Below are 27097 nucleotides of genomic sequence, written 5' to 3'. Positions count from 1 at the left end.
TGCGTAAAGGTTAAATCTATTTCTTCATTGTCATCATAGTCAATTAACGCGATAACTTGTATTTGATAAAAGCGATACCGCGAAACTCTTGAAAGGCATTAACTCTTCAAAAAATTATCGCAAAAGAAAAAAATTATTACTGAAATAGTATCTTCTTTCTGTTCCTTATCTTTTTTTCCTGTTTTAATTTTTTTCTTTTTCTTTTATTTTTTTATCGATGATTACACGGAATCAAATATATCTTACAACGATCATTATTGCTTATCATTGCTATATATTCCGTTGACAAATTAAAAGGAATGAGATTGGAAAAATTTTTCAAACAGATATACTTGCTTATCGACTTTTTTCTCCTTTCTTTTTTCTTTCAACATATTTCAATGACGCATGAAATCAAACGTTACCCTTCGTTCTTATTGGCCAAATCTCTTGCTCCCTTTCTCTCTCTCTGTCTCTCTCTGTCTCTCTCTCTCTCTCTCTCTTTCTCTCTCTTCGAATTTTAATCACAACGACACGTAGAAAGTGATGATTCGTCATAGATTACGAACACAACACTTGAAAACCCTCTTTCCCATCCTACCCTTCATCCACTCTCACGGAAAATACCGAAATGCGAGTCACTCAGCCGCAACGCAACGTATTATTATCGAATATGCCATGTCACGTTTTATTACTATTAATAATAATGAAATTCCGCTTGTGTCTATACAACATATATATATATATATATATATATATATATATATGTATGTATGTATGTATATCAGCAATGTGAGCAAGGATTAAGAGCAGGATAGACGATATAATCTTGTACAAAATACATTCACTTCGATCTGGTTATGTAGTAAATGCGATGTGGTTCAACGAAACGGTTGTACTATGTGCTATATTCTGTGTGTGTGTGTGTGTGTGTGTGTATGTATATACATATATATGTAAGTCTGTAAAATATACGTCGAGATGTGAAAGATCTCTCGTCTATCTCAGTTTTCTGTATATTTCTGTGTTCAGTTTTTTTATGATTTCTTTTTTCTTTTTTCTTCTTTTTATCGACGACGTGCTCGTAAACCAGACAAATATGAATATAAATGATGAAGAAAAATGATTATAATTATCAATGAACAATATTCTTCTCTTGTAACATTTACGTGGAATATATGTTGATCGTACTATGTACTATTATAGTTATTTAGTGGAATTTTTTAAAATCATTTTCAAGTGTGTATAATATGAATTACAATTGTCATTGTATTTGTTATAACGAGTCTGTTTTTTTTTTGCTTTTTTTGTAATATAAAAAGGAAAAGACGTTTTCAATGTAATTGAACGATCTCAATGAATGAATTTGTTATTTACATTCGCAACATTTTTTTTTCTGAAAGAAAAGACAATTGAAACGACCGTGAATAATCGTGACGCATTAAATGGCAATCATTGTTTAAAAGGAAAATTAGATCGTTGGATAAGAATATAAAAGAATTATTCAGATTATTTTTTCTATATTGATAACGATAGAACGAAGAAGATAAAGAAAATAAAAATGAAGGAAATCTTTTGAAATATTTCTATTTAATTCATTAATAATACGTACAGTTAAAATAAAGTTCTAGTATAAAAAGGTAAAATAAGCTTTGAATGTGTCGATTAATTGAGTATAACTGAACATTATACGTTGAAATAATAATCTAATCAATAAATGTTGCATTTTATATTCAAACTTAACATATACAATCTGACGTATATACATATAACTCATTTATATATGTGCACACATATATATATATGTTATATGTTATATATCCACATGGATGTGCATGTATATACACATTAAAATTTAGACGAATACATAATATAATTATTTTCATTAATTTTTGATGAAAATCTTAAGCTTTAACCGTATGACCATTAGCAACGCCATTAGTATATGTCTCAGTTTTAATACTAGTAGTAGTATCATTATCGGCACTACTATTAGATGAAAAATTTTTAAGAGCGGAATGAACATCATCCCTTTTTTCCAAATCTATCCAAAAACCATTTTCGGCGGTCATGCTAATTCCTTTCTTTGATAATTGCAATGGATTTTGGGTTTTTGGGGAAGGCTTCAGATTACATCTTGCCAATAAATGGAATATCAAAACTTTCATCTCGAGTAGAGCGAATCTATTACCAATGCACATTCTAGGTCCCAATCCGAATGGTAAATAGACACCGGAATTGTTAATCTCTTTTCCGCGTTCCATGAATCTTTCCGGATCGAATTTGTATGGATTTTCGAAATATTGTGGATCGTGATGGAGTCCGTAAATAGGGAACCATATATTCGTTCCTTTTCTTAGGAGAAGAGGTTTGCCACCTGGTAAACTTGGTGGTAATTCGTAACTTTCGATACAAACTCTATCGAGGAATACAACGATCGGATATCTTCGTAGAGATTCGCTTATCACTGCGTCTAAATATTCCATGCTGTTAATAATTTCGTAAGTTGGATTTCCATTGGTCTTTTCAAGAACATCATCGATCTCTCGCTGCAATCTGTTTTGTATATCCGGATTGACACCAATTTCGTGACAGGTGAAACACATGGCCGTGGAAACGCTATCGAAACCACCAAAGAAAAATATGAACGCCTGAGCAACTATATCCATCAGTGGTAAATCTTGTCCCATTTCGATTCTCTTGTTTCTAGCTTCCATCATCAATTGTATCACGTCCGACCGTACGATCTTATCTCTATCTCGAGTATTGATAACCTCTTCGACAACGTTCTTGAAGAAATTAGCTATGGAATCTGGTATGAGCTTGATATTCAATAATCCCGTGATCGTTGGAAAACTTCGTATCAAGAAGAATTTTAATGTTTTAATACCATCGAAGTTGGTTGCTTTTCTACCAAGAACGTAAAAGTCGTTGTCCCGATCTCTCATAGAATTAATACTGATGCCAAAGGCACAGGTGGCTATTACATCGTTGGTATATCTCGTAAAGACGTCCTTCATTTCTATCCTTCTTTTTTCCTTTGGCATTTTAGATAGATAATCCGTAAAATCTGCTCCGCATTCGTTCATCAGTTTGAACATACCTTTAAGCTTGCTCAAAGTAAATGCGGGGCTCAACATAGTTCTGGTTTCTCTCCATCGGTTCCCTTTCAAGGAAAATAAATTTTTTCCGAAAAGTGGATCCTGTACCTCGTCGACGAAAGATCGATGATCCGGGAAATTATCAAAATTCTTCACTGCTAACATTTTAATCAATTCCCGATCACGTATTACCACAATTGGATTGCCCATATCGAAGAAACCAACGTATTTTGCTTCGCGATTTATATTGTACATATCTACCGTTATATCAGCCATCGTTTTTTGACGTAAGAATGCTGGTCCCATGTTGCCCAATATCGGCCATGGTTCGATATACGGTAAACCGATTTTTTTGAAATAACTCAAGTCCTTGAAAATGTAATAATAAATGCTAAGAATCACTACCACGAAGGCCAGGATCATCGCCCAGGCCTCCATTATTAGTTCGATTAAAAGAGCGTATTCGTCGATAGAAAATAAATGGTAGGAGAAGTTTCACTGGCAAGAGATTGTAACTGACTGGCGTTTCTTCTCGTAAGCTCTTGTTAATATACGGTATAATATCAATCTATCCCAATGACGTAATCCTCCGTTTGTGTACTGGAGAATTTACAAATTATCATAAGTATGAATCTTCTGTAAATATTTATTCTTTTTTTCAATATTTTTTTTCTTTCTTTCTTTTTCATATACTTTTGTCGAAAAAGATAAAATATTTAGAAAAAAAAATCAGTTCGTCGTTAACAAAGTGTCCCCTCTCTAAAACGTCCTAAATCAATGAGATTTTAATTTATGCGAAAAGCAATATTTTAATTGATCATAGATCAACGTACGCAAAATGATTTATTTATTTATATTAATCGAACGGATTGAAATTTAACTCGCAATGATTCATGCACCTTGCTTCGTCGAATGAAAAAAACAAATCGCTTTCATATAATCATGCAATCCAAAGACGATTCTTGGAATTACGACACGATATCGTCGTTTATTAGTATTCGAATTATGTGAATTTTTATACCTCGCTCTTCTCTTCGTTTATTTTATTCAATGCAAATCATGTCTTCGCTCTTTCTTTTCTCTCCCTTTCTCTCTCTCTCTCTCTCTCTCTTTCTTTCTCTCTCTTTTTTTCTATAATGTATATTTTATTTTAACGTACATTATTCATACTTATATTTTTTATTTCCTCTTTATCATCGTCAGTTCCCGTTATAAAAGAAAAAATTAAAGAAAAAATGTCTCACTTGATCGACAATTAATAAGTTGAAAATTATAATATATGTGCAATCATTATTCAGTTGAAAGATAAGAAATATAGAGGGTAACATAAGACATATGTTTCGATAAGTTTCTATCGGCGTTATCTATCGATTATCAGTTATCCGTCTAGGACGACATTTACTTTACTTTTATATTTTATCGCTTCCGATAATAAAGGAGATGTTTTCGAAATAAAAATAATCTTTTCATCGATTGATGTACGTGTACGTATATATATATATATATATATATATATATATATATATATCAAATCAGAGAGGTTATTTAGATGTCGTTTTGAAAGAAAAAAAAAATTTTTTTACGTATAGAAATAAGAATCATCCTTTTCAAAAACGACGAACTCATTTCTTTTTATACCCATTTTGATAATAACAATAATAAAAAGAAAATATATTTATATATGCGTGCATACGTAATTTAAATGTCCTAGTAAAGTAATTATATACACTTATATCGTTCTATAAAAAGAAATTATACAATTCGATTTCAACACGATCGACGTATAATTGCATGTAATTCAGAACACGATCGCGCATAATAGAGTTGAGTACGACGGGTAAACAAGAAATGTAACACGTGTAACGTTTCCCTCGCATATACACATTTAATTTTATCATGATGAAATATTTTTTATTATATCTCATTACTTCTACTTTGGCCGTATGACAAAAATTAGCAACGAAATTAGTGGATGAGTCAGTTTCAGTATTATCGTGAACAAAGTTAAATGAAAGATTATATAAAATATTATTAAGAAACGGATTAACATCGCTTTTTTCTTTCGATTAAATCCATCCAGAAATCATTTTCGACAATCATATTGATTATTTTTTTTTTTTTAGATTATCATATCGGATTCTGAGTTTTGTAGTATGACTTTAGATTACAAATGAAATATACATCTCGAGTAAAGCGAATTTATTATCAATGCATATTCTAGGTTCCAATCCGATAAGTAAATAGACACCGAAATAGTTAATTTTTTTTATGGTGTACCATGAATCTTGCGGGATCAAATTTGTACGGATTTGTATTTCTTTGGCATCTTGAATAAATAATCTATAAATAGTCAACTCAATGTAAACCGAGGAGTAAACATCGTTCTAGCTTCTATAGATCGGTTGTCTCGTGAGAAAAATAAAATCTTTACAAAAAGCTATAAAATTGGATCCTTAGATGTCATCGACGAATGATCGATGATCCAGGAAATAATGAAAATTCTTAATCTTATTCGTTTTGCTAAATTTCGTAAAATTCGTTGATTGAATTTTAACAGATAGTGTCTTCTATTAAAATTCATCGATATCGTTACGGTTTTTAAAAATTTATTATTTGACGAGTGTCAATATCCTTTGTATAAAAAATATATCGTATAAGAAATAAATCATTTGTGTGAGATTTAGCTCAATCTTTTATCTATTCGGATTCGTATCGATTCGCTTTATTAAATGAAGAAAACAAATTGTTTTCGTATAATCACGCAATCCAAAGAAGCACCTTGACTTTTATTAAGTTTTAACGATGTTTTCGTGGTAAGATATAACGTTGGTCATTAACAGGTTTATGGCCAGCGATTTTAGAACAAGACTTATTTAAAAGGATTTTCGAATGTCTATAGTTTAGGTCCGAATTTTATGGGATAAAGAGGCCAGAGGAGTGAGGGGTACGGATACGTTAGAGATTATGAAACGAGTTAAATTACGTTACCAGTATCGAATTTATCAATAGATTGAATCGTGCAAATTTTTATAGCTCGTTTTCTTCGGTCGTTTGATATCGGTCAAGTGATATATTTTTTTTCTTTTTTTTTTTTTTTTACAATGTCTATCTTATCTTAATGTTTACGTAATTTTTTCCCTCTGTCCTTGATATACTATAAGAAAAAATAAAAAGATTATATTCTTACACATAGTTAACTAATGTTATGTTATTTTGTGTATGCAATTATTACCAGAAAAAAAAAAATATAAAGAAAATATAAGAAATATGGCAATCTACTTAATAAGACTTCATTTGATAAATTCTTATCAACGTTTACATTCGAAGAAGAAAAAAATGTAATCGGTTAACAAAAGACGTTTCTATCTTTAAACAAAGATATATATATATATTTATATATTTCTAAAAAAATATATACGCATAATTCATTTCTCTTGAATTTCTTCTCCATATTTAATATTGCTCAAATAAAAATAATTATTTTTTTATTGTGGATAAATAATATCTCTATTACAATGAACTAACGAATACAATCGTATTATTGTATAAAACGATGTAAGATTCGATGAAACATATTACCTGTATGTACAATTGCGTGTAATACAGAACACGATGATGCATCATAGATTATTAGAGTACGCGAACGATAAATATGGAGCTAATTTACATACGCAATGTTTCGTTAGCGCATAGATATAGATAGGTATGAATAAATTAGATGAAAAGCTTCTCCTAATTAAATACATTTTTTATTAAAATATTTCGTTTACATCTTAAGCTTTATTGGAATTAATATTATCATAAGGAGGGTTATTGCATGTAAAAAAATTTTTAACAGCCGGATGAACGTCATCTCTTTCGATCAAATCCATCCAAAAACCATTTTCGGCGTTTGTGCTGATTTGTTTCTTGGATAATCTCATAGGATTGAAAGTTTTGTAGGAAGGTTTAAAATCAAATCTTGCCAATAAATGGAATATCACGACTTTCATTTCCAGTAAAGCGAATTTAACACCGATGCATTTTCTAGGTCCCAATCCGAAGGGCAAGTAGACACCGGAATTAAGAATTTCCTTTTCGTGTTTTATGAATCTTTCGGGATCGAATTTGTACGGATCATCGAAATATTTGAGATCATGATGTAGTCCATAAATCGGGAACCATATATTCGTGCCTTTTTTCAGGAGTAAGGGTTTGCCACCTGGTAAATTCGATGGTAGCTCGTAATTCTTGGTGCATTGTCTATCGAGGAATGTATTGAACGGATATTTTCGTAGGGATTCGTTTATCACAGCGTTTAGGTATTTCATGCTGTTAATAGCGTCATAAGTTAAATCACCATTAGTCGTTTCAACGACCTCGTCGATCTCTTGCTGTAATCTTTTTTGTACGTCCGAATTGACGCCAATTTCATGACAAGCGCAACAGATGCACGTCCCAACGATTTCGAAGGCAGCGATAAAGAAGCCAAATGCCTGACAAGGCAAATTAATCAGGTCTTCTCCCATTTCACTTTTCCTTTTCCTAATTTCCATCATTAATTGTATCATGTCCGGTCGTACGATCCCGTTTTGAGTTCTATCGTTGACTACATCGTCGATAACGTTCACGAAGAAATTACCGATCTTTTTGGGTAAGAGCTTTAGATCGAACAATCTCGTTAACATTGGAAAATTTCGCATAAAGAAGAACTTCAATAAGGTACTGCCTTCAAATTTGGTAATCATTCTACCAAAAGTATAGATGTCATTTTCTCGATCTTTCATCGAATTAGTATTGATACCAAATGCACAAATGTCTATTACATCGTTGGTATATCTCGTCAAGATATCCTTCATTTCTATAGTCTTCTTATCTTTCAGAATTTTTGTTAGATAATAGGTAAAATCTGCTGCGTATTCGTTTATCTGCTTGAACATATTTTTTAACTTGCTCAACGTAAACACTGGAGTCAACAAAGTCCTAGTTTGTTTCCATCGGTCGCCTCGCATCGATAATAATATTCTCCCAAAGAGTGGATCTTGTTTACTGTTGGCTAAAGGTTGATGATCCGTGAAATACTCGAAATTCTTAATCGCGATCGTTTTGATCAATTCGGGGTCACGTATTATTATTACTGGATTATTGAATTCGAAAAAACCGACGTATTTGGCTTTCGAATGCAGATTGTAAGCTTTGATGATTGCATCAGCCATTGTTTCTTGTTGTGACAATATTGGACCCATGTTGCCCAATATTGGCCATGGTTGCGAATATGGTATACCAATTTTTTTGAAATAGCTGAAGTCCTTGAAAATATAGTAATAGATGCTTAATACGAGTGTTACCAATATCAAGATCGTTTCCGAGATTTCCATTGTAAATTAGAAAAAAAAGATAGATATATAAACCCAAAGAATCAATGAAGTTACACAGATGGAAAATTGTAATCGACTGATGTTTTTCTCTTCGTCCTTCGTTAATATAAGTTTTCGTTACTGATGCAATCCTGTTTTTTCTTATTTAATATTTAATTTACCATTATAAGTTATACTATGTCCTTGTAAGGCGTTACGAGTTATGAGTTACAATTAACAAAATTTAATTACGCTTTTGTCAGTGTTAACGTGCTCTCGTGAAGATTATTTGACACTAATATCTCTAGCAATTAGTTATGTAATCAAAATGTTGGATGCTCGGTTGTGACTAATCACTGAATATGCTACGTTTTTGGTAATTTATGATTTAGTAACTATTGTTCTATAAAATAATATAATATATGCATTATGTATATACATATGTATATGTGTGTATGTGTGTGTGTGTATGTATTGTTTATGCATAATGACGATAAACATTTATTTAAATTAATCATTGCAAAAATCTGAGAATGAGACATATGTTGTACATTGCTTAATGAAGCAAGTAAATGTTATTTGTTCTACATCTATATGTCCGATAATAATTTTTAGAAGTTTTTATAATATAGAAATATTTTTGTTGATGGATGTGCGCTATTAACTATAAAATTAGTGAGATTATTTACGTGATCTTCAAAGGAGATACAATTTATTGAACCAATAGAAAGGAACATATTTACTAGAATAGCTATATATATTTGTACATGCATACACACATATATATATATATATATATATTTGCAAATAATAATCATTCTTCCTAAAAATGATCTTAAGATTTTTTTACCTTTTTCATAATAATAATAACAATAATAACAATAAGAAACAAAATTATATATTAATAAAATTATATATCAATAAAGTAAAAAATACATTCATAACATTTTATAAAACGCTATGAAATTCAATTACAATATGGAAATACGAAATTTGGATAATGTAAAATGTAAAATGTTACAATCATACGAATTCATTCGATCAGTTTATCCCGATAAAATCTTCCTTCTTTATTCCTCGTTTACATCTTAAGCTTCAACCGTAAGACACTTAGAAATGCAATCGGTCGACGTTTCGGTTTCGATATTATTGTTACTAACACTGTTGATCATAAAATTCATAAAGGTAGGATGAACATCGTTCCTTTTTTCAAAATTCATCCAAAAACCATTTTTGGCAGATATGGTGATTCCTTTTTTGGAAAAAAGCAATGGATTCTGAGTTTTCGAGCATGGCTTCAGATTAAATCTTGCTAATAAATGAATTATCAAGACTTTCATTTCCAATAAAGCGAATCTATTACCAATACATATTCTAGGTCCCAATCCGAAGGGCAAGTAAACACCGGAATTGTTAATCTCCTTTCCGCGTTCTATAAATCTTTCAGGATCGAATTTGTACGGATCCTCGAAATATTTTGAATCGTGATGGAGTCCATAAACTATGAACCATACATTCGTGTCTTTTTTCAGAAGGAAGGGTTTGGAACCTGGTAAACTTGGTGGTAATTCGTAATCCTCGACACTTAGTCTGTCGATGAAAATAGCGATCGGATATCTTCTTAGGGATTCGCTTATCACTGCGTCTAAATATTTCATGTTGTTGATAACATCGTAAGTTAGATTTCCATTGGTCTTTTCAATGACCTCGTCGATCTCTCGTTGCAGTCTTTTTTGTATATCCGAATTGACACCAATTTCATGACAAGTGAAAGACATGGCCGTGGAGACTGTATCAAAGCCACCGAAGAAAAAACTGAACGCTTGAGCTACTATATCCATCAGAGATAATTCTTGTCCCATTTCGGCTCTCTTATTTCTACCTTCCATCATCAATTGTATCATGTCAGGTCGTACAATATTGTTTTTATCTCTATTGTCGATTACCTCCTTGACAACGTTCTCAAAGAAATTGCTGATTTTATCGGGTATTAGCCTTAACTTGAATAATTTCGAAACCCTTGGAAAACTTCGCATCAGGATGAATTTTAATGTTTTAATAGTATCGAAGTTGGTTGCCTCTCTGCCGAGAACGTAAAAGTCGTTGTCCCGATCTTTCATAGAATTAATACTGATACCAAAGGCGCAAGTGGCTATTACGTCGTTGGTATATCTCGTAAAGACGTCCTTCATTTCCATCGTTCTCTTATCTTTTGGCATATTATAAATGTAATTCGTAAAATCAGTTCCGCATTCGTTCATCAGCTTCAACATACCCTTCAGTTTGCTCAACGTAAACGCAGGAGTTAACATAGTTCTAGTTTCTCTCCATTCGTTACCTCGCAAGGAGAATAATGCCTTCCCAAAGAGTGGATCGTGTTCGCTGTCGATGAAAGATCGATGATCCGTGAAATAATCGAAACTCTTAATCGCGATCGTTTTGATCAATTCGGGGTCACGTACTATCACTACTGGTTTGTTGAAATCGAAGAAGCCGATGTATTTGGCTTTCGGATAGTAATTGTAAGTGTTGATAATTATTTCACTCACGGATTTTCTTTGTAGAAATAATAAATACATGTTTCTCAATACCGACCATGCTGGCAAATATGGTAAATCATTTTTCTTGAAGTAATTCACGTTCTTGAAAACGTAATAATAAATGCTAAGTACCACTGTCACGAAGGTCAAGATTATCGCCCACATCTCCATCGTGTTTACGTGTGAAAAAAAATTAAGAGAGAGAGAGAGAGAGAGAGAGAAAGAGAGAGAAGCAAAAGGAGAGAATAATAATCGACAAAGTTATAGCGGCGCTAGATTGTATTCGACTGACGTTTCTGGTTAGGAACTCTCGTTAATACCGGACTTATTATCAAGCTATTTTAATGACATCATTCTTGGAGAGTATGTAAGTCATTCCATCGTTCTCATAAGACATAAATCGCAAATGTGGATTATACATTCGTAAACAACGACCCGCGTGTCATCGTGAAGATTGTAACGTTAACAGCTGAATGAAGTGTCTATCTTGACATTATCATATCGTTTCGATCTTTAATTGTATGAAATTATCGATCTTTATATGATTCTCGAAAATCCATGGCTAAGTAATTGCAATCCTTTATAAAAAAAAAAAAGAAAAAAAAAACAGAATATAATGGTAACAGAATATAATATCGTATTTACTGTATATATTATAGATATATATGTGTCATAAATCATAAATCGTTCGATTATATACTTTATATAGCCGAATAAAAAAAATGAATCGCTATTCCGTTTACTTTCATTGTTATTATGTAGAAATAATATTATCGTTGATGAACATGTGTGTTTTTATTAAATATAAGAAATTATTTACATGTTATCTTGAAAATAAAGAAAATTTAAGACATCGATAGATAATAATTTTGTAAATAACGATAATTCCAAAACGGGTCAATATTTATGATACCAAATTCTTAAGCTTAGGATGAACGTTGTTCCTACTTTCAAAATTCATCCAAAAACCATTTTCGGCAGCCATGGTGATTCCTTTTTTGGATAAACGCAATGGATTCTGGGTTTTTGAGGAAGGCTTTAGATTACATCTTGCCAACAAATGGAATACCAAAACTTTCATCTCGAGTAGAGCGAATCTATTACCAATGCACATTCTAGGTCCTAATCCGAAGGGCAAGAAGACACCGGAATTGTTGATCTCCTTGCCGTGTTCCATAAATCTTTCAGGATCAAATTTGTACGGATCCTCGAAATATTTTGGATCGTGATGGAGTCCATAAACTGGAAACCATATAAATGAGCCTTTTTTGAGGGGAAAGGGTTTGCCATTTGGTAAACTTGGTGGTAGTTCATAATTTTCAACACTTAGTCTGTCAAGGACAATAGCGATCGGATATCTCCTTAGGGATTCGTTTATCACTGCATCTAAATATTCCATGCCGTTGATAACTTCGTAAGTTGGATTTCCATCGGTCTTTTCAATGACCTCGTCGATTTCTCTCTGCAGTCTTTTTTGTATGTCCGAATTGACACCAATTTCGTGACAGGTGAAGCACATGGCCGTGGAGACGGTGTCAAAGCCACCGAAAAAGAAACCGAACGCCTGACATACTATGTCCGTCAAAGGTAGGTCTTGTCCCATTTCGGCTCTCTTATTCCTAGCTTCCATCATCAATTGTATCATGTCAGGTCGTACAATATTGTTTTTATCTCTATTATCCATTACCTCCTTAACAACGTTCTCGAAGAAATTATTAATGTAATCGGGTATTAGCTTTAACTTTAATAATCTCGAAATCGTTGGAAAATTTCGCATCATGATGAATTTTAATGTTTTAATACCATCGAAGTTGGTTGCCTTTCCACCGAGAACGTAAAAGTCGTTGTCCCGATCTTTCATAGAATTAATACTGATGCCAAAGGCGCAAGTGGCTATTACGTCGTTAGTATATCTCGTAAAGACGTCCTTCATTTCCATCGTTCTCTTATCTTTTGGCATATTATAAATGTAATTCGTAAAATCAGTTCCGCATTCGTTCATCAGCTTCAACATACCCTTCAGTTTGCTCAACGTAAACGCAGGAGTTAACATAGTTCTAGTTTCTTTCCATTCGTTACCTCGCAAGGAGAATAATATCTTCTTGAGGAGTGGATCCTGTTCGCTGTCGACGAAAGATCGATGATCCATGAAAGAGTCGAAACTCTTAATTGCAATCGTTTTGATTAATTCGGGGTCACGTACTATCACTACTGGTTTGTTGAAATCGAAGAAACCGATGTATTTGGCTTTTGGATAGAAATTGTAAGTCTCTATAATAAATTCGGCCATGGTTTTTGTTCGAAAAAATACAAATTTCATGCTGCCCAATATCGGCCATGGTTCGATATATGGTAAACCGATTTTCTTAAAGTAATTCAAGTCTTTGAAAACGTAATAATAAATGCTAAGTATCACTGTTACGAAGGCCAAGCTCATCGCCCACGCCTCCATTGTTTTTATGAGTGAAAAAAAAAGAATTAAGAGAGAGAAGGAGAGAAAAAATGAATAATAATCGACGAAGTTATAACATCGCGAGATTGAGTCCGACTGATGTTTCTTGCTACGAACTCTCGTTAGTAGTGGTCATATCAGGCTGTTTTATTGACGTCATTCTTTTTTATAATATTGAGAGTATGTCAGGCATGCTAACGTTCTCATAAGACACGGAATGACAAGTGTGAATTATATCTTCGTAAAGTACGACTCGCGCGTTATCGTGAAGATTGTTTGTAACGTTAACAGCTTAAAGAAATTTCTATATTGACATTATCAAATCGTTTCGATCTTTAATTATATGAAATTATCAATTTTAATATAATTTTAAAAAATCCATGACTATTTAACTACAACCTTTTATAAAAGAAAAGAAAAGACAGAATATATATATATATATATATATATATATATATATATATATCATTTTTACCACGTTCGGTCATTAAACAAAATAGTGCCCTTGTAAGAATAATATTATCATTGACGAACATGCGTGCATTTATTAAATATAAGAAATCATTTATATGTAATTTTGAAAGTAAACAAAATTTCATAGATAGATAATATATCGTAATTTTGACCCTCAAAATGAATCAATGTCCAACATTCGTCCTAATCTTTTTTCAATATTCATTCGAAAACAATTTTCGATGAATATGCTCATTCTTAATTCAATAGATTCTGGGTTGTTACTATTGGATTGTTGAAAATCGGAGAAACCAATGCATTTGGTTTCCGAATGCACATTATAAGTATCGATAATTATATCATTAATTGTTTTTTGACGTAAGAATGCTGAACCCATGTTGTCCAATATTGAACGTGTTTCGATATGTGGTAAGCGATTTTTTTTTTTTTTTTAATAGTTCAAGTCCTTGAAGACGTAATAATAGATGCTTAGTATCACGGTCATGAAGGTCAAGATCATCACCCAGACCTCCATCTTGAGTTAAAAAGAAATAGACAGAGATATATAGAGAGGTAGATTCAACGAGGTTACACAGGCGCCCGATAATAGCCCACTGATGTTTCTTCGTGAACTCTCTTTAATATATTGCATAATATCAGTTGTGACGTCATTCATTTTCTTTTCACGAGGCGTTAACCACGAAATTAAATTACGGTTTTCATGGGCAACAATTCGCGTTTACGTATTTTCGTTAGGATTGCTAGTGACGTCAATGTTTCAACGAGTCAGTCTTGACATGATCAAATCCAGTTGATTTCGAAATTTTGGCAAATTGATAATCTTGTTGGATTTTCGAAAATTCTATTATTTAGTAACTATTATCCTTTATAAAGAATAAAACGTATATGTGTATACATATTTACACACACACACACATACACACATATATATATATATAAAATATATACATATAATAATAATAATACATATAAGTATAATATATAATATATAATAAATATAATATAAACATACATATATGTATATATATATATATGTATGTATGTATATTTATTGCATTATTGCATATATATCGTATACACCAACATGACGTAAATCATCTATTTAAATTAATCAAACAAATAAAGAATTCAACACACAATCACCGTATGTTTTTCTTTGCTGAACGAAGAAAGCAAATGGTGTTTGCTTTACTCTTGTACTTTATCTGATAATAGAAGAGATATTTTCGATCTGGAAACAATCTCTTTGTTTGACAAGTGCCCATGTATGTATATATCAAATAAAAGAGATCGTATAGAAAGATATGATCGATAAAAACTTCAGTTGATCGATACGTAGAAAGGAACATTTTTAATAGAAAAAAAATATCTGAATCCAGATGTTAATAGATAAGTAGGTTTCTTTAAATAATTATTGTTATTTTCGAAGATTGCAACCTACTTTCTTTTCTTTATCATAATAATAATGATGACAATATTGTATTATTTACATTATAGTTACACTTAAATTGATCTCTAAAACTATATACAATTGAATTACAATGCGTATTTGGGTATAGTTGCGTGTAATTCAAAAGACGATAATCCGTGATAATGTAGAGTACGTTGAGCAAATGCGTAATCCAGATTCGGTACACCTAACATTTCACTTACGAATATATACATATATATACACATATATACATTAGATCATTTTATCATAATCCAAACATTTTTGTTATTTATTGCTTTTATTTTATTCTTTTACCGTATATAGAATCATTAGCAACGCGATCATTATGTGTTATCATAACGCTACAATTTCGATATTATCAGTAACAGTTTTATCAAATAAAAAATTGTTAAGACCAAGACCTTTTTTTTTATCCCATCCAAAAATCACTTTCGTTAGTCATGATGATTCCATTCATAGAGAATCGCATTGGATATTACATTTTGGTGAAAAGCATGAGATTATACTTTGCCAACGAATAAAATATTTGAAGTAAAGCAAGATTATTATCAATGAATATTCTAAGTCCCAATCCAAAGAATAGGTAAGTCCCGAACTAGTTGATCTGCTTAACCGAATCTCTTAACATGAATCTTTCAGAATCGAATTTGTACTGATCCAGGAAATATTTAAGATCGTAATGGAGTCCATGAACTGAGAATCAAAATATTTAATTGTGATCGTTTCGATCAAGTTTGGATTACAAATTATCAAAATGGAGATTACTCGAATAGAAGAAACCAATGTATTTTGCTTTCGAATGCATATTGTAAGTATCATCATTTTCTTACGTAAAAATATTAAATCTATGTTGATAACTATCAGCCATGATTTCAAACGCGGTAAAATAATTTTCTTGAAGAAACTTGAGTCGTTAATGACGTAGTAATAAATGCTTAGTATTACAGTTTCAATGGATAAGATGATAGCCCAAGTCTCCATCATGAATCCGAGAAAAAAAAAGAGAGGAAAAGATAATGATAGAGTTGAAGAGAAATAGAAAGACGGAGAGAGAAAGAGAGAGAAAGAGAGAGGGAATGAGAGAGAGAGGGAGTGAGAGAGAGAGGGAGTGAGAGAGAGAGAGAAAATTGACACAGTTATATTGACCAGAGAGTGGCCTTACTGATGTTTCTTCTTGGCAACTCTCGTTAAGGCAAAACGTCTTTCGTTCACCTCTATCAATTTATGCCACTGACGTAATCATCACTTTAGAAGTGAATATTTATCGCTTATTAAACATTGGAATTTTCTTCCAGAGCTACTCTAAAATCTAACTATAAGAGTTTATTATTATCGTAAGAATAGGAATATTTTATCAATGTATTTTTGTTTTTTTACTTGTATTAAATCATTTTTTTTTCATATAAGAAAGTGAATATAACAAAGTGTTTTTTGTAAACATTTGTCGAATATGATTTTAAAAAATAAATGACATCAATTATATATTATCAATTATGAACGCGGACATATGCACACATTCATATGTATTAAAAAAATATCATAATAAAAGTATTCTTATCATTTATTACTTAAGTATTAACCGCATGACCATTAGCAATACCATTAGTTGATGTATCAGTTTTAATATCATTCTCCTCGGTAGAGCCATTAGGAACAAAATTTTTAAGAGAAGGATGAACATCCTTTCTTCCCTCTAAATCCATCCAAAAGCCATTTTCGGCAGTCATATTGATTTGTTTTTTGGAAAGCCGAATTGGATTTTGGGTTTTAATGGAAGGCTTAAGATTACATCTAGCCAATAAATTAAATATCAAAACTTTCATTTCCAGTAAAGCGAATCTATTACCAATGCACATTCTAGGTCCCAATCCGAAGGGCAAGAAGACACTGGAATTGTTGATCTCCTTGTTACGTTCTATGAATCTTTCCGGATCAAATTTGTACGGGTCGTCGAAATATTTAGGGTCTAGGTGGAGTGCACTAACTGGGAACCAAACATTCGTGCCTTTTTTTAGTATCAAAGGCTTTTTTCCAGGTAAATTTGATGGTAGTTCGAAATCCTCGATGCACATTCTATCAAGAAAAATGGCTATCGGATATCTCCTTAGGGATTCGCTTATCACTGCATCTAAATATTTCATGCTATTGATAACTTCGTAAGTTGGATTTCCATTGGTTTTTTCAATGACCTCGTCGATTTCTCGTTGCAATCTCTTTTGCATGTCCGAATTGATACCAATTTCGTGACAAGTGAAGCACATTGCCGTAGAGACGGTGTCGAATCCACCAAAGAAAAAGATAAAAGCTTGAGCTACTATATCTATCAGAGATAATTCTTGTCCCATTTCGGCTCTCTTGTCCCTAGCTTCCATCATCAATTGTATCATGTCGGATCGTACGATCTTCTTTCGATCTCTAGTATTTATTACCTCCTCGACAACGTTTTTGAAGAAATTATTGATCTTATCAGGTATTAACTTGATGTTGAAGAATTTCACAATATTTGGGAAAGATCTAATCAAGAAGAATTTCAGAGATTGAATACCCTCGAAGCTGGTTGCTTGTCTTCCGAGAACGTAGAAGTCGTTGTCCCGATCTCTCATAGAATTAATACTGATGCCAAATGCACAAGTGGCTATTACGTCATTCGTATATCTCGTGAAGACGTCCTTCATTTCTATAGTTCTCTTATCCTTCGGCATTTTCGATAGATAATCCGTAAAATCTGCTCCGCATTCGTTCATCAACTTGAACATACCCTTTAGCTTGCTCAAAGTAAACGCCGGACTCAACATCGTTCTAGTTTCTCTCCATCGGTCGCCTTTTAACGAAAATAAATTTTTTCCGAAGAGAGGATCCTGTACCTCGTCGACGAGACCTCTGTGATCCGGGAAATTATCGAAACTCTTCACAGCGATCATTTTGATTAATTCTGGATCACGAATAATAAAAACCGGATTACCCATATCGAAGAAACCAACATATTTATCTTCCGGATAAAAATTGTAAGCGTCGATGATTAAATCAGTCATCGTTTTCTGACGGAAAATTGCTGGTCCCATATTGCCCACTATCGGCCATGGTTTTAAATACGGTATACCAATTCTTTTGAAGTAGTTCATGTCCTTGAAGACGTAATAATAAATGCTTAGTACCACTGCCACGATGGCCAAAATTATTGCCCACGACTCCATCGTGTGCTTGAGTAAAAAAGTTATTGCGAGAAACAAAATTCACGGCGTTACACTCTCGAGAGATTGTATACTACTGACGTTTCTTCTCACAACTCTCATTAATATAACGTGCGTATCAAATTACGTCACTGGCATACTCTTCTCTTTTTACGTTTGAAAATGTACAACTTATTATGAATTATTTTTGATGCTGTTTTTGCAAATTTATATTTTTATCGTAAGAATAATATTATAAATCGTATTAATTTTGTAAGAAAATTCTGATTATTTGTAAAGAAATGTTTTTTTCTTATTACGTCGATATTCTATTAATATTGTCCTATATGATTTTTTAATATTTTTAACCGAACAATCGTTCTAATTTTTTTATTAACGTTTGAAAATATATGATGTTAATTATCTATTTGGATGCTTTAATGATATGATTTAATGATTATTTTTCATGTAAAAAGATAATATCTCTGATATGACTCATGTTTTGCACATTCATAAATAAATCTATTGGCTTTGGTATTGGTATTGGCTTTTCTTTTATATCTTATCGCATTCAATAAAAGAAGATACATTCTTCGAAGTTATATAAAAAATATTTTTTCGTTGTTGAATGCTCGAAATATCTATTAAATTGAAAAAATTATTTACATGTGATCTAGAAAGGAAAAAATTACATTGACCAATAAAAAAATAGGATTCTAATAAAAAATATGTATATCTGTATATTTATAGATAAATATATTAATTCTTTCAAAGATAAAACGGCGTATTATTTGTTTTCTTTATAGTAATAATCATAGAGATAATAATAATAAATATAATAATATATTATTTACATCGTGAGAAGATAACCGATTGTATTATTCCCTAAAATGATATATAATCCAATTACAATACGATATGCATTTAGTTAAGTGTAATTCAAAACCCAATAATCCGTAATAGTGCGAACTACAACACGCAAATATATCATCCAAATTTGACGACTTTAACATTTCAGTCTTGCTACACACACACACACACACAAACAAAAATTAAATGAATTTATTGCAATAAAGTTATTTCAACTACTTCTTTTTCATATCTTAAGTTTTGACCGCATGACCATTAGTAACTCCATTGGTGGTTACATTATTTTTAACAGTACCACCAGAACTGCTATTAGAAACAAAATTTTTAAGAGCAGGATGAACATCGCTTCTTTCTTCTAAATCCATCCAAAAACCTTTTTCAGCCGATAAGTTGATTCCTCTCTTGGAAAATCGAATTGGATTTTGGGTTTTGTTGGATGGCTTCAGATTACATCTTGCCAATAAATTAAATATCAAAACTTTTATCTCCAGCAAAGCGAATCTATTACCAATGCACATTCTAGGTCCTAATCCGAAGGGCAAATAGACACCGGAATTGTTGATCTCCTTTCCATTTTTTATAAATCTTTCTGGATCGAATTTGTACGGATCCTCGAAATATTTGGGGTCCAAGTGGAGTGCACTAACTGGGAACCAAACATTCGTGCCTTTCTTTATTAACAAAGGCTTCTTTCCAGGTAAACTTGGTGGCAGTTCGAAGTCCTCGATGCACACTCTATCAAGAAAGAGAGCGATCGGATATCTTCGTAGGGATTCGCTTATCACTGCGTCTAAATATTCCATGTTATTGATAACTTCGTAAGTTGGATTTCCATTGGTCTTTTCGATAACCTCGTCGATCTCTTGCTGCAATCTTTTTTGCATTTCCGAATTAACGCCAATTTCGTGACACGTGAAGCACATAGCCGTAGAAACGGTGTCGAAGCCAGCTAAGAAAAAAATAAAAGCTTGAGCTACTATATCCATCATAGGTAATTCTTGTCCCATTTCGGCTCTCTTGTTCCTAGCTTCCATCATTAATTGTATCATGTCGGATCGTACGATCTTCTTTCGATCTCTAATGTCGATTACCTCCTCGACAACGTTCCTGAAGAAATTACCGATCTTACCGGATATCAGCTTGACATTGAAGAATTTCGAAATCGTTGGAAAACTTCGTATAAGGAAAAATTTTAAAGATTTAATACCGTCGAAATTAGTTGCGTCTCTTCCGAGAACATAGAATTCGTTTTCCCGATCTTTCATCGAATTCATATTGATACCAAACGCACAAGTGGCTATTACGTCGTTCGTATATCTCGTGAAGGCGTCCCTCATGTCTATAGTTTTCTTATCCTTCGACATTTTCGATAGATAATCCGTAAAATCTGCTCCGCATTCGTTCATCAGCTTGAACATACTCTTTAACTTGCTCAATGTAAACGCAGGACTCAACATCGTTCTGGTTTCTCTCCATCGGTTGCCTTTTAGCGAAAATAAATTTTTTCCAAAGAGAGGATCCTGTACCTCGTCGACGAAACCTCTGTGATCCGGGAAATTATCGAAACTCTTAACCGCGATCATTTTGATTAATTCTGGATCACGAATAAAGAAAACCGGATTACCCATGTCGAAGAAACCAACGTATTTGGCTTCCGGATGCAAATTGTAAATCTCTACAGTCATATCGACCATTGATTTTTGACGGAAAATTGTTGGACCCATGTTACCAAATATCGGCCACGGTTCCAAATATGGTATACCAATTTTTTTGAAGTAGCTCATGTCTTTGAAGACGTAGTAATAAATGCTGAGTACCACTGCCACAAAGGCTAAGATTATCGCCCACGTCTCCATCGTAAGCACGAGTAAAAAAATTATTGCAAGAAACCAAATTCACGATGTTACACTCTCCAAAGATTATATACGACTGACGTTTCTTCTCACTAGCTTCCATTAATATAACATGTATTATCAAATTACGTAACTTATGTAATCTTCTGTTTCAACGTTCGTAAGCGTACAATCTAGTGTACGTATTAATCGTTTCTTCCATTGCTTTTACAAATTTTTCATACTTTCATATTGTTATCTTATGAAATTCCGAGTTTATTCTCCAAAAATTTTTTTCTTTTTAGAGTTTTCTATTATGTTTCTCGTTACGTGAAGAAAGATAAATGATGATTGGGAATTGTGATAAATTATGACAGTCTGTTGATTAATCGGATAACGCAGTTCTTCTTTTGTAAAGTTCGTCGAATTTGCTAAATACGATTTTTGAATATTTATGATCGGGTAAATGTTATAATCCTTTATTAAATTTTGGAAACATGATATTAATCGCTTTCTTTAATTAATCGTTCGTAAAAATAACATACCTGACATGGTATTATGAGATTCTCTGAATGGAAAATAAATTATATTTATTTCATATCTTACTTTCGTTGCTATCTTTAATTTCATATCTTATTGCGTTCAATAATTGAAGAGACAGTTAACGATAGTAAAGAGAGTAAATTAAACGATACGTTGGTGAATGCTCATTTACTTTTCAAAGTGAAAACATTATTTACACGTTACTTAGAAAATTGACAAAATAAAAAGATGGATTTTTAATGAAAAATAACATACATTTATATATATATATATGTATGTATGAATAATATTCTTATTTCTAATATATATATATATCTACATATTTAGAAATAAGTATATTTTCGTAAATAATGTTCTTTATAATATTAACACAACATTCTTTTCTCGATTACATAGTAATAATAAAAATAATAATATCAATAGTAATTATACGTTATTTATATCGTAAGATAATAATAAAATAACAGCTTCAGTTGTATTAATCTCTAAAACGATACGTAATTCAATGACAAGAGGTTATGCTTTTATAGTTGTGTGAAATTTAAAAGAGGATAATTCCTAATAGCACCGACTACGATACGTAAACGTTTAATCCAAATTCGATGTTTTATCATTTCGATCACGAAAAAAAAATATATATATATCCATTACATAAGTTTATCTTCATAAAATTATTTTCATTATTTCATTTCTATATCTTAAGTTTTAACAGTACGATCAATAGTAACTCCATTAATGGCTACATAGTTTAATAGTATCAGAATTATTATTACAGACAATATTTTTAAGAGCAGGATGAACATCGCTTCTTTCTTCTAAATCCATCCAAAAACCTTTTTCAGCCGACAAGTTGATTCCACTCTTGGATAATCGAATTGGATTTTGGGTTTTGATGGATGGCTTCAGACTACATCTTGCCAATAAATTAAATATCAAAACTTTTATCTCCAGCAAAGCGAATCTATTACCAATGCACATTCTAGGTCCTAATCCGAAGGGCAAATAGACACCGGAATTGTTGATCTCCTTTCCATTTTTTATAAATCTTTCTGGATCGAATTTGTACGGATCCTCGAAATATTTGAGGTCCAAGTGGAGTGCACTAACTGGGAACCAAACATTCGTGCCTTTTTTTATTAACAAAGGTTTCTTTCCAGGTAAACTTGGTGGCAGTTCGAAATCTTCGATGCATACTCTATCAAGAAAGACAACGATCGGATATCTCCGTAGGGATTCTTGTATCACGGCGTCTAAATATTGCATGGTGTTGATAATATCATAAGTTAGATTTCCATTGGTCTTCTCAATGACCTCGTCGATCTCTTGCTGCAATCTCTTTTGTATATCCAGATTGATACCAATTTCGTGACAGGTGAAGCACATGGCCGTGGAGACGGTGTCAAAGCCACCAAAGAAAAATATAAACGCTTGAGCTACTATGTCTATCAGAGGTAATTCTTGTCCCATTTCGACTCTCTTGTCTCTAGCTTCCATCATCAATTGTATCATGTCTGATCGTACGATCTTATTTTGATCTCTAGTGTCGATTACTTCCTTGACAACGTTCGTGAAGAAATTGTCGATATTACCGGATATGAGCTTGACGTTGAAAAATTTTACAATATTTGGGAAAGAACGAATAAGGAAGAATTTCAGAAATTGAATACCTTCGAAATTGGTTGCTTTTCTACCGAGAACGTAGAAATCGTTGTTCCGATCTTTCATAGAATTAATACTGATACCAAATGCACAAGTGGCTATTACGTCGTTGGTATATCTCGCGAAGACGTCCTTCATTTCTATAGTTTTCTTATCCTTCGGCATTTTCGATAGATAATCGGTAAAATCTGCTCCGCATTCGTTCATCAATTTGAACATACCCTTTAGCTTGCGCAAAGTAAACGCCGGACTCAACATCGTTCTAGTTTCTCTCCATCGATTGCCTTTCAAGGAAAACAAATTCTTTCCGAACAGTGGCTCTTGTACCTCGTCGACGAAACCTCTGTGATCCGGGAAATTATCGAAACTCTTAACCGCGATCATTTTGATTAATTCTGGATCGCGAATAAAGAAAACTGGTTTACCCATATCGAAGAAGCCTACGTATTTGGCTTCCGGATTTAGATTGTAAATGTCTTTAATTATATTAATCAGCGATTTCAGACGTAAAATTGCTGGGCCCATGTTGCCCACAATCGGCCATGGTTCTAAATACGGTATACCAATTTTTTTGAAGTAACTCAAGTCCTTAAAGACGTAGTAATAAATGCTGACTATCACTGCTACCAAGGCCAAGATCATTGCCCAAGTCTCCATCGTGTGCTCGATTAATTAAAAGATCCTGAGTGGAAAACTACTCAACGTTATGCTAGCGAGAGGTTCAATACTACTAACGTTTCTCTCGACGAATCTCCTTTGATATACCATTCGGTATCAAATTACGTCACTTGTTTAATCATTTATGTTTATGTTTAAAATATACAGATTGTTATACTTATGAATTTCTTTCGACATCTTTATGAAATTTTTTATATTTTTTTATTAATATTTTAAGAATTTTAGAGTTTTGCGTAAGTAATTTTTTTTCACATATTACAACGGTCTTCTATCATGTCATTTTTCGTGACTTAAGTACAGTTACAATAAGTATTAAAATATAATTTCGTCGTTTAACCGTGTAACGAAGTTCCTTTTTTAATAATTATTAGACACGATTTTTGAATATTTATGACCGGATAATTTTTATAATTCTTTATTGAAATTAGATACGATGTTAATTATTTATCTGGATTAATGCCAAGTAAATGGTGAGTCGTATATTTTGCTCAATTGCGAAGAAATCGCATTCGTTTTACTTTAATATCTTATCGCATATGATAATGATGAAGATATTTTCCAATGTTTAATTAACGATTTGTTGTTGAATTCTCGTGCATCTATCAATTTGAAGATATTAAGAGCATGTAATCCAAAAAGTGACAGACAAAAAGAACTTTTAATAAAAGCGAATATATATGTATCTACATTTGTATATAAAAATGTTTTGTAGAAGTGTTCGTTCATTTCAAAGATAATTCTATTTTATAATAATAAAACTCTATTTTATTATAATAATAATAATAAAATGCATTGAATTGATGTATTATTTATATCGTAGTATACGATAAGATAACAAATACAATTGCACCGTTATATAAAACAGTATACAATCCAGAAACACTTTAATATGCACTTAGTTCCTTATAATTCAAAACATGATAGTCTATAATAATACAAAGCTCAAACATGTAATCTAAATTTGATGCAGTTAACATTTCACTCGCGAGTATTATCATTAATTTTTTTGTTTCTCATATTTCAAGCTTTAACCGCATGACTATTATTAATACCATTGGTGGATGCGTCAGCGTTAATATCATCACGTGCAATGCTATTAGGCACAAAATTTTTAAGAGTAGGATGAACATCTTCTCTATCCACTAAATCCATCCAAAAACCATTTTCGGCAGTCATAGCCATTCCTTTCTTGGATAATTGCAATGGATTCTGAGTTTTGGAAGAAGGCTTCAGATTACATCTTGCCAACAAATGGAATATCAAAACTTTCATCTCGAGTAGAGCGAATCTATTACCAATGCACATTCTAGGTCCCAATCCAAAGGGCAAATAAACACCGGAATTGTTGATCTCCTTCCCGTTTTTTATAAATCTTTCGGGATCGAATTTGTACGGATCCTCGAAATATTTCGGATCGTGATGGAGTCCATAAATTGGGAACCATATATTCATGTCTTTTTTCAGGAGGAAAGGTTTGCCACCTGGTAAACTTGGTGGTAACTCGTAACTCTCAGCGCAGAGTCTGTCGAGGAAAACAACGACCGGATATCTTCGTAGAGATTCGCTTATCACTGCGTCTAAATATTCCATGTTATTGATAACTTCGTAAGTTGGATTTCCATTGGTCTTTTCAATAACATCGTCGATCTCTCGTTGCAATCTTTTTTGTATATCCGGATTGACACCAATTTCGTGACACGTGAAACACATGGCCGTGGAGACGGTGTCAAAGCCACCAAAGAAAAATATGAACGCCTGAGCTACTATATCCATCATAGGTAATTCTTGTCCCATTTCGGCTCTCTTGTCCCTAGCTTCCATCATCAATTGTATCATATCCGACCGTACGATCTTATCTCGATCTCGAATGTTGATAACCTCCTCGACAACGTTCTTAAAGAAATTAACAACATTATCGGATATGATATTGATCTTGAATAGCCTCGTTATCGTTGGGAAAAAACGTATCATGAGGAATTTCAATGTTTTAATACCGTCGAAGTTAGTTGCGTTTTTGCCAAGAACGTAAAATTCATTTTCTCGATCTTTCATCGAATTTATAGTTATACCAAAGGCACAGGTGGCTATTACATCGTTGGTATATCTCGCAAAGACGTCCTTCATCTCTATAGTTTTCTTATCCTTTGGCATTTTCGATAGATAATCCGTAAAGTCTGCTCCGCATTCGTTCATCAACTTGAACATACCCTTTAGCTTGCTCAAAGTAAATGCTGGACTCAACATCGTTCTGGTTTCTCTCCATCGGTCTCCTCTTAACGAAAATAAAGCCTTTCCGAAAAGTGGATCCTGTACGTCGTCGACGAAAGATCGATGATCCGGGAAATTGTCAAATTTCTTCACAGCGATTATTTTGATTAATTCAGGATCACGAATCACCAAAATCGGATTATTCAAATCGAAGAAACCAACGTATTTGGCCTTTGGATTTACATTATAAGTATCGACGATTATATCACTAATTGTTTTTCGACGTAAGAATGCTGCACCCATGTTGCCCAATATCGGCCATGGTTCCAAATATGGTAGATCAATTTTTTTGAAATAATTCATGTCCTTTACTACGTAGTAATAAATACTGAGAATCACTGCTACGAAGGCCAATATCATTGCCCAGGCCTCCATTGTGTATCGAATTATGCAAGAGTTCGTGAGAGGTAAATTATGCGACGTTACACTGGCGAGAATTTGTAGAATACTGACGCTTCTCCTGACGAACTGTCGTTAGTATACGATACAGTATCGAATTACGTCACTTCATCGAATCATTTATGTTTATCTTTAAAAACATCTTTAAAAACATCCGTATAAATTTTCTTCGGCATTTCTTTCTGAAATTTTTTCTACTTTTCTATTATTATGTTTAAGAGAATTACGAGTATTACGTAAGTAACTTTTTTCATCTATTATGTCATTTTTCGTAACGTGAAATGGTTAGTAGAATATAAGTTCGTCGTTTAACTCTATAACGAAGTTCATTTTTTAATAATTA

The 27097-nt window shown here is 32.5% G+C and overlaps 6 protein-coding genes across 6 annotated transcripts; all 6 read right to left on the bottom strand.

Moving 5' to 3' along the window:
• Window positions 1-305: 305 nt before the first annotated feature.
• LOC122629545 (cytochrome P450 9e2-like) lies at window positions 306-3617 on the bottom strand. Its single transcript, XM_043813078.1, has 2 exons — window positions 1821-3617; window positions 306-750 (listed from the first exon to the last, which is right to left on the bottom strand). Exon 1 carries the CDS (start codon window positions 3516-3518, stop codon window positions 1884-1886), a length of 1635 nt encoding a protein of 544 aa, XP_043669013.1. The 5' UTR covers window positions 3519-3617; the 3' UTR covers window positions 306-750; window positions 1821-1883.
• A 3190-nt stretch (window positions 3618-6807) lies between these two features.
• Window positions 6808-9145, bottom strand: LOC122629548 (cytochrome P450 9e2-like). Its single transcript, XM_043813082.1, has one exon. The coding sequence runs from the start codon at window positions 8435-8437 to the stop codon at window positions 6854-6856; it is 1584 nt and encodes a 527-aa protein (XP_043669017.1). The 5' UTR covers window positions 8438-9145; the 3' UTR covers window positions 6808-6853.
• Window positions 9146-9292: 147 nt separating this feature from the next.
• LOC122629387 lies at window positions 9293-13806 on the bottom strand. Its single transcript, XM_043812770.1, has 2 exons — window positions 11864-13806; window positions 9293-11193 (listed from the first exon to the last, which is right to left on the bottom strand). The coding sequence occupies exons 1-2, from the start codon at window positions 13406-13408 to the stop codon at window positions 9505-9507; spliced, it is 3234 nt and encodes a 1077-aa protein (XP_043668705.1). The 5' UTR covers window positions 13409-13806; the 3' UTR covers window positions 9293-9504.
• A 1177-nt stretch (window positions 13807-14983) lies between these two features.
• Window positions 14984-21343, bottom strand: LOC122629386. The gene is made up of 2 exons (XM_043812769.1): window positions 19612-21343; window positions 14984-18559 (listed from the first exon to the last, which is right to left on the bottom strand). The coding sequence occupies exons 1-2, from the start codon at window positions 21229-21231 to the stop codon at window positions 16904-16906; spliced, it is 3276 nt and encodes a 1091-aa protein (XP_043668704.1). The 5' UTR covers window positions 21232-21343; the 3' UTR covers window positions 14984-16903.
• Window positions 21344-22170: 827 nt separating this feature from the next.
• Window positions 22171-24144, bottom strand: LOC122629547 (cytochrome P450 9e2-like). Its single transcript, XM_043813081.1, has one exon. It carries the CDS (start codon window positions 24064-24066, stop codon window positions 22483-22485), a length of 1584 nt encoding a protein of 527 aa, XP_043669016.1. The 5' UTR covers window positions 24067-24144; the 3' UTR covers window positions 22171-22482.
• A 596-nt stretch (window positions 24145-24740) lies between these two features.
• Window positions 24741-26808, bottom strand: LOC122629546 (cytochrome P450 9e2-like). The gene has a single exon (XM_043813080.1). It carries the CDS (start codon window positions 26728-26730, stop codon window positions 25108-25110), a length of 1623 nt encoding a protein of 540 aa, XP_043669015.1. The 5' UTR covers window positions 26731-26808; the 3' UTR covers window positions 24741-25107.
• Window positions 26809-27097: the final 289 nt, after the last annotated feature.

The sequence above is a fragment of the Vespula pensylvanica genome, chromosome 5 (assembly GCF_014466175.1).
Source record: "Vespula pensylvanica isolate Volc-1 chromosome 5, ASM1446617v1, whole genome shotgun sequence".
NCBI classification, from domain to species: Eukaryota; Metazoa; Arthropoda; class Insecta; order Hymenoptera; family Vespidae; genus Vespula; species Vespula pensylvanica.
The sequence above is the reverse complement of the archived record's forward strand: the minus strand, read 5'-3'. Positions and strand labels throughout refer to the sequence as shown.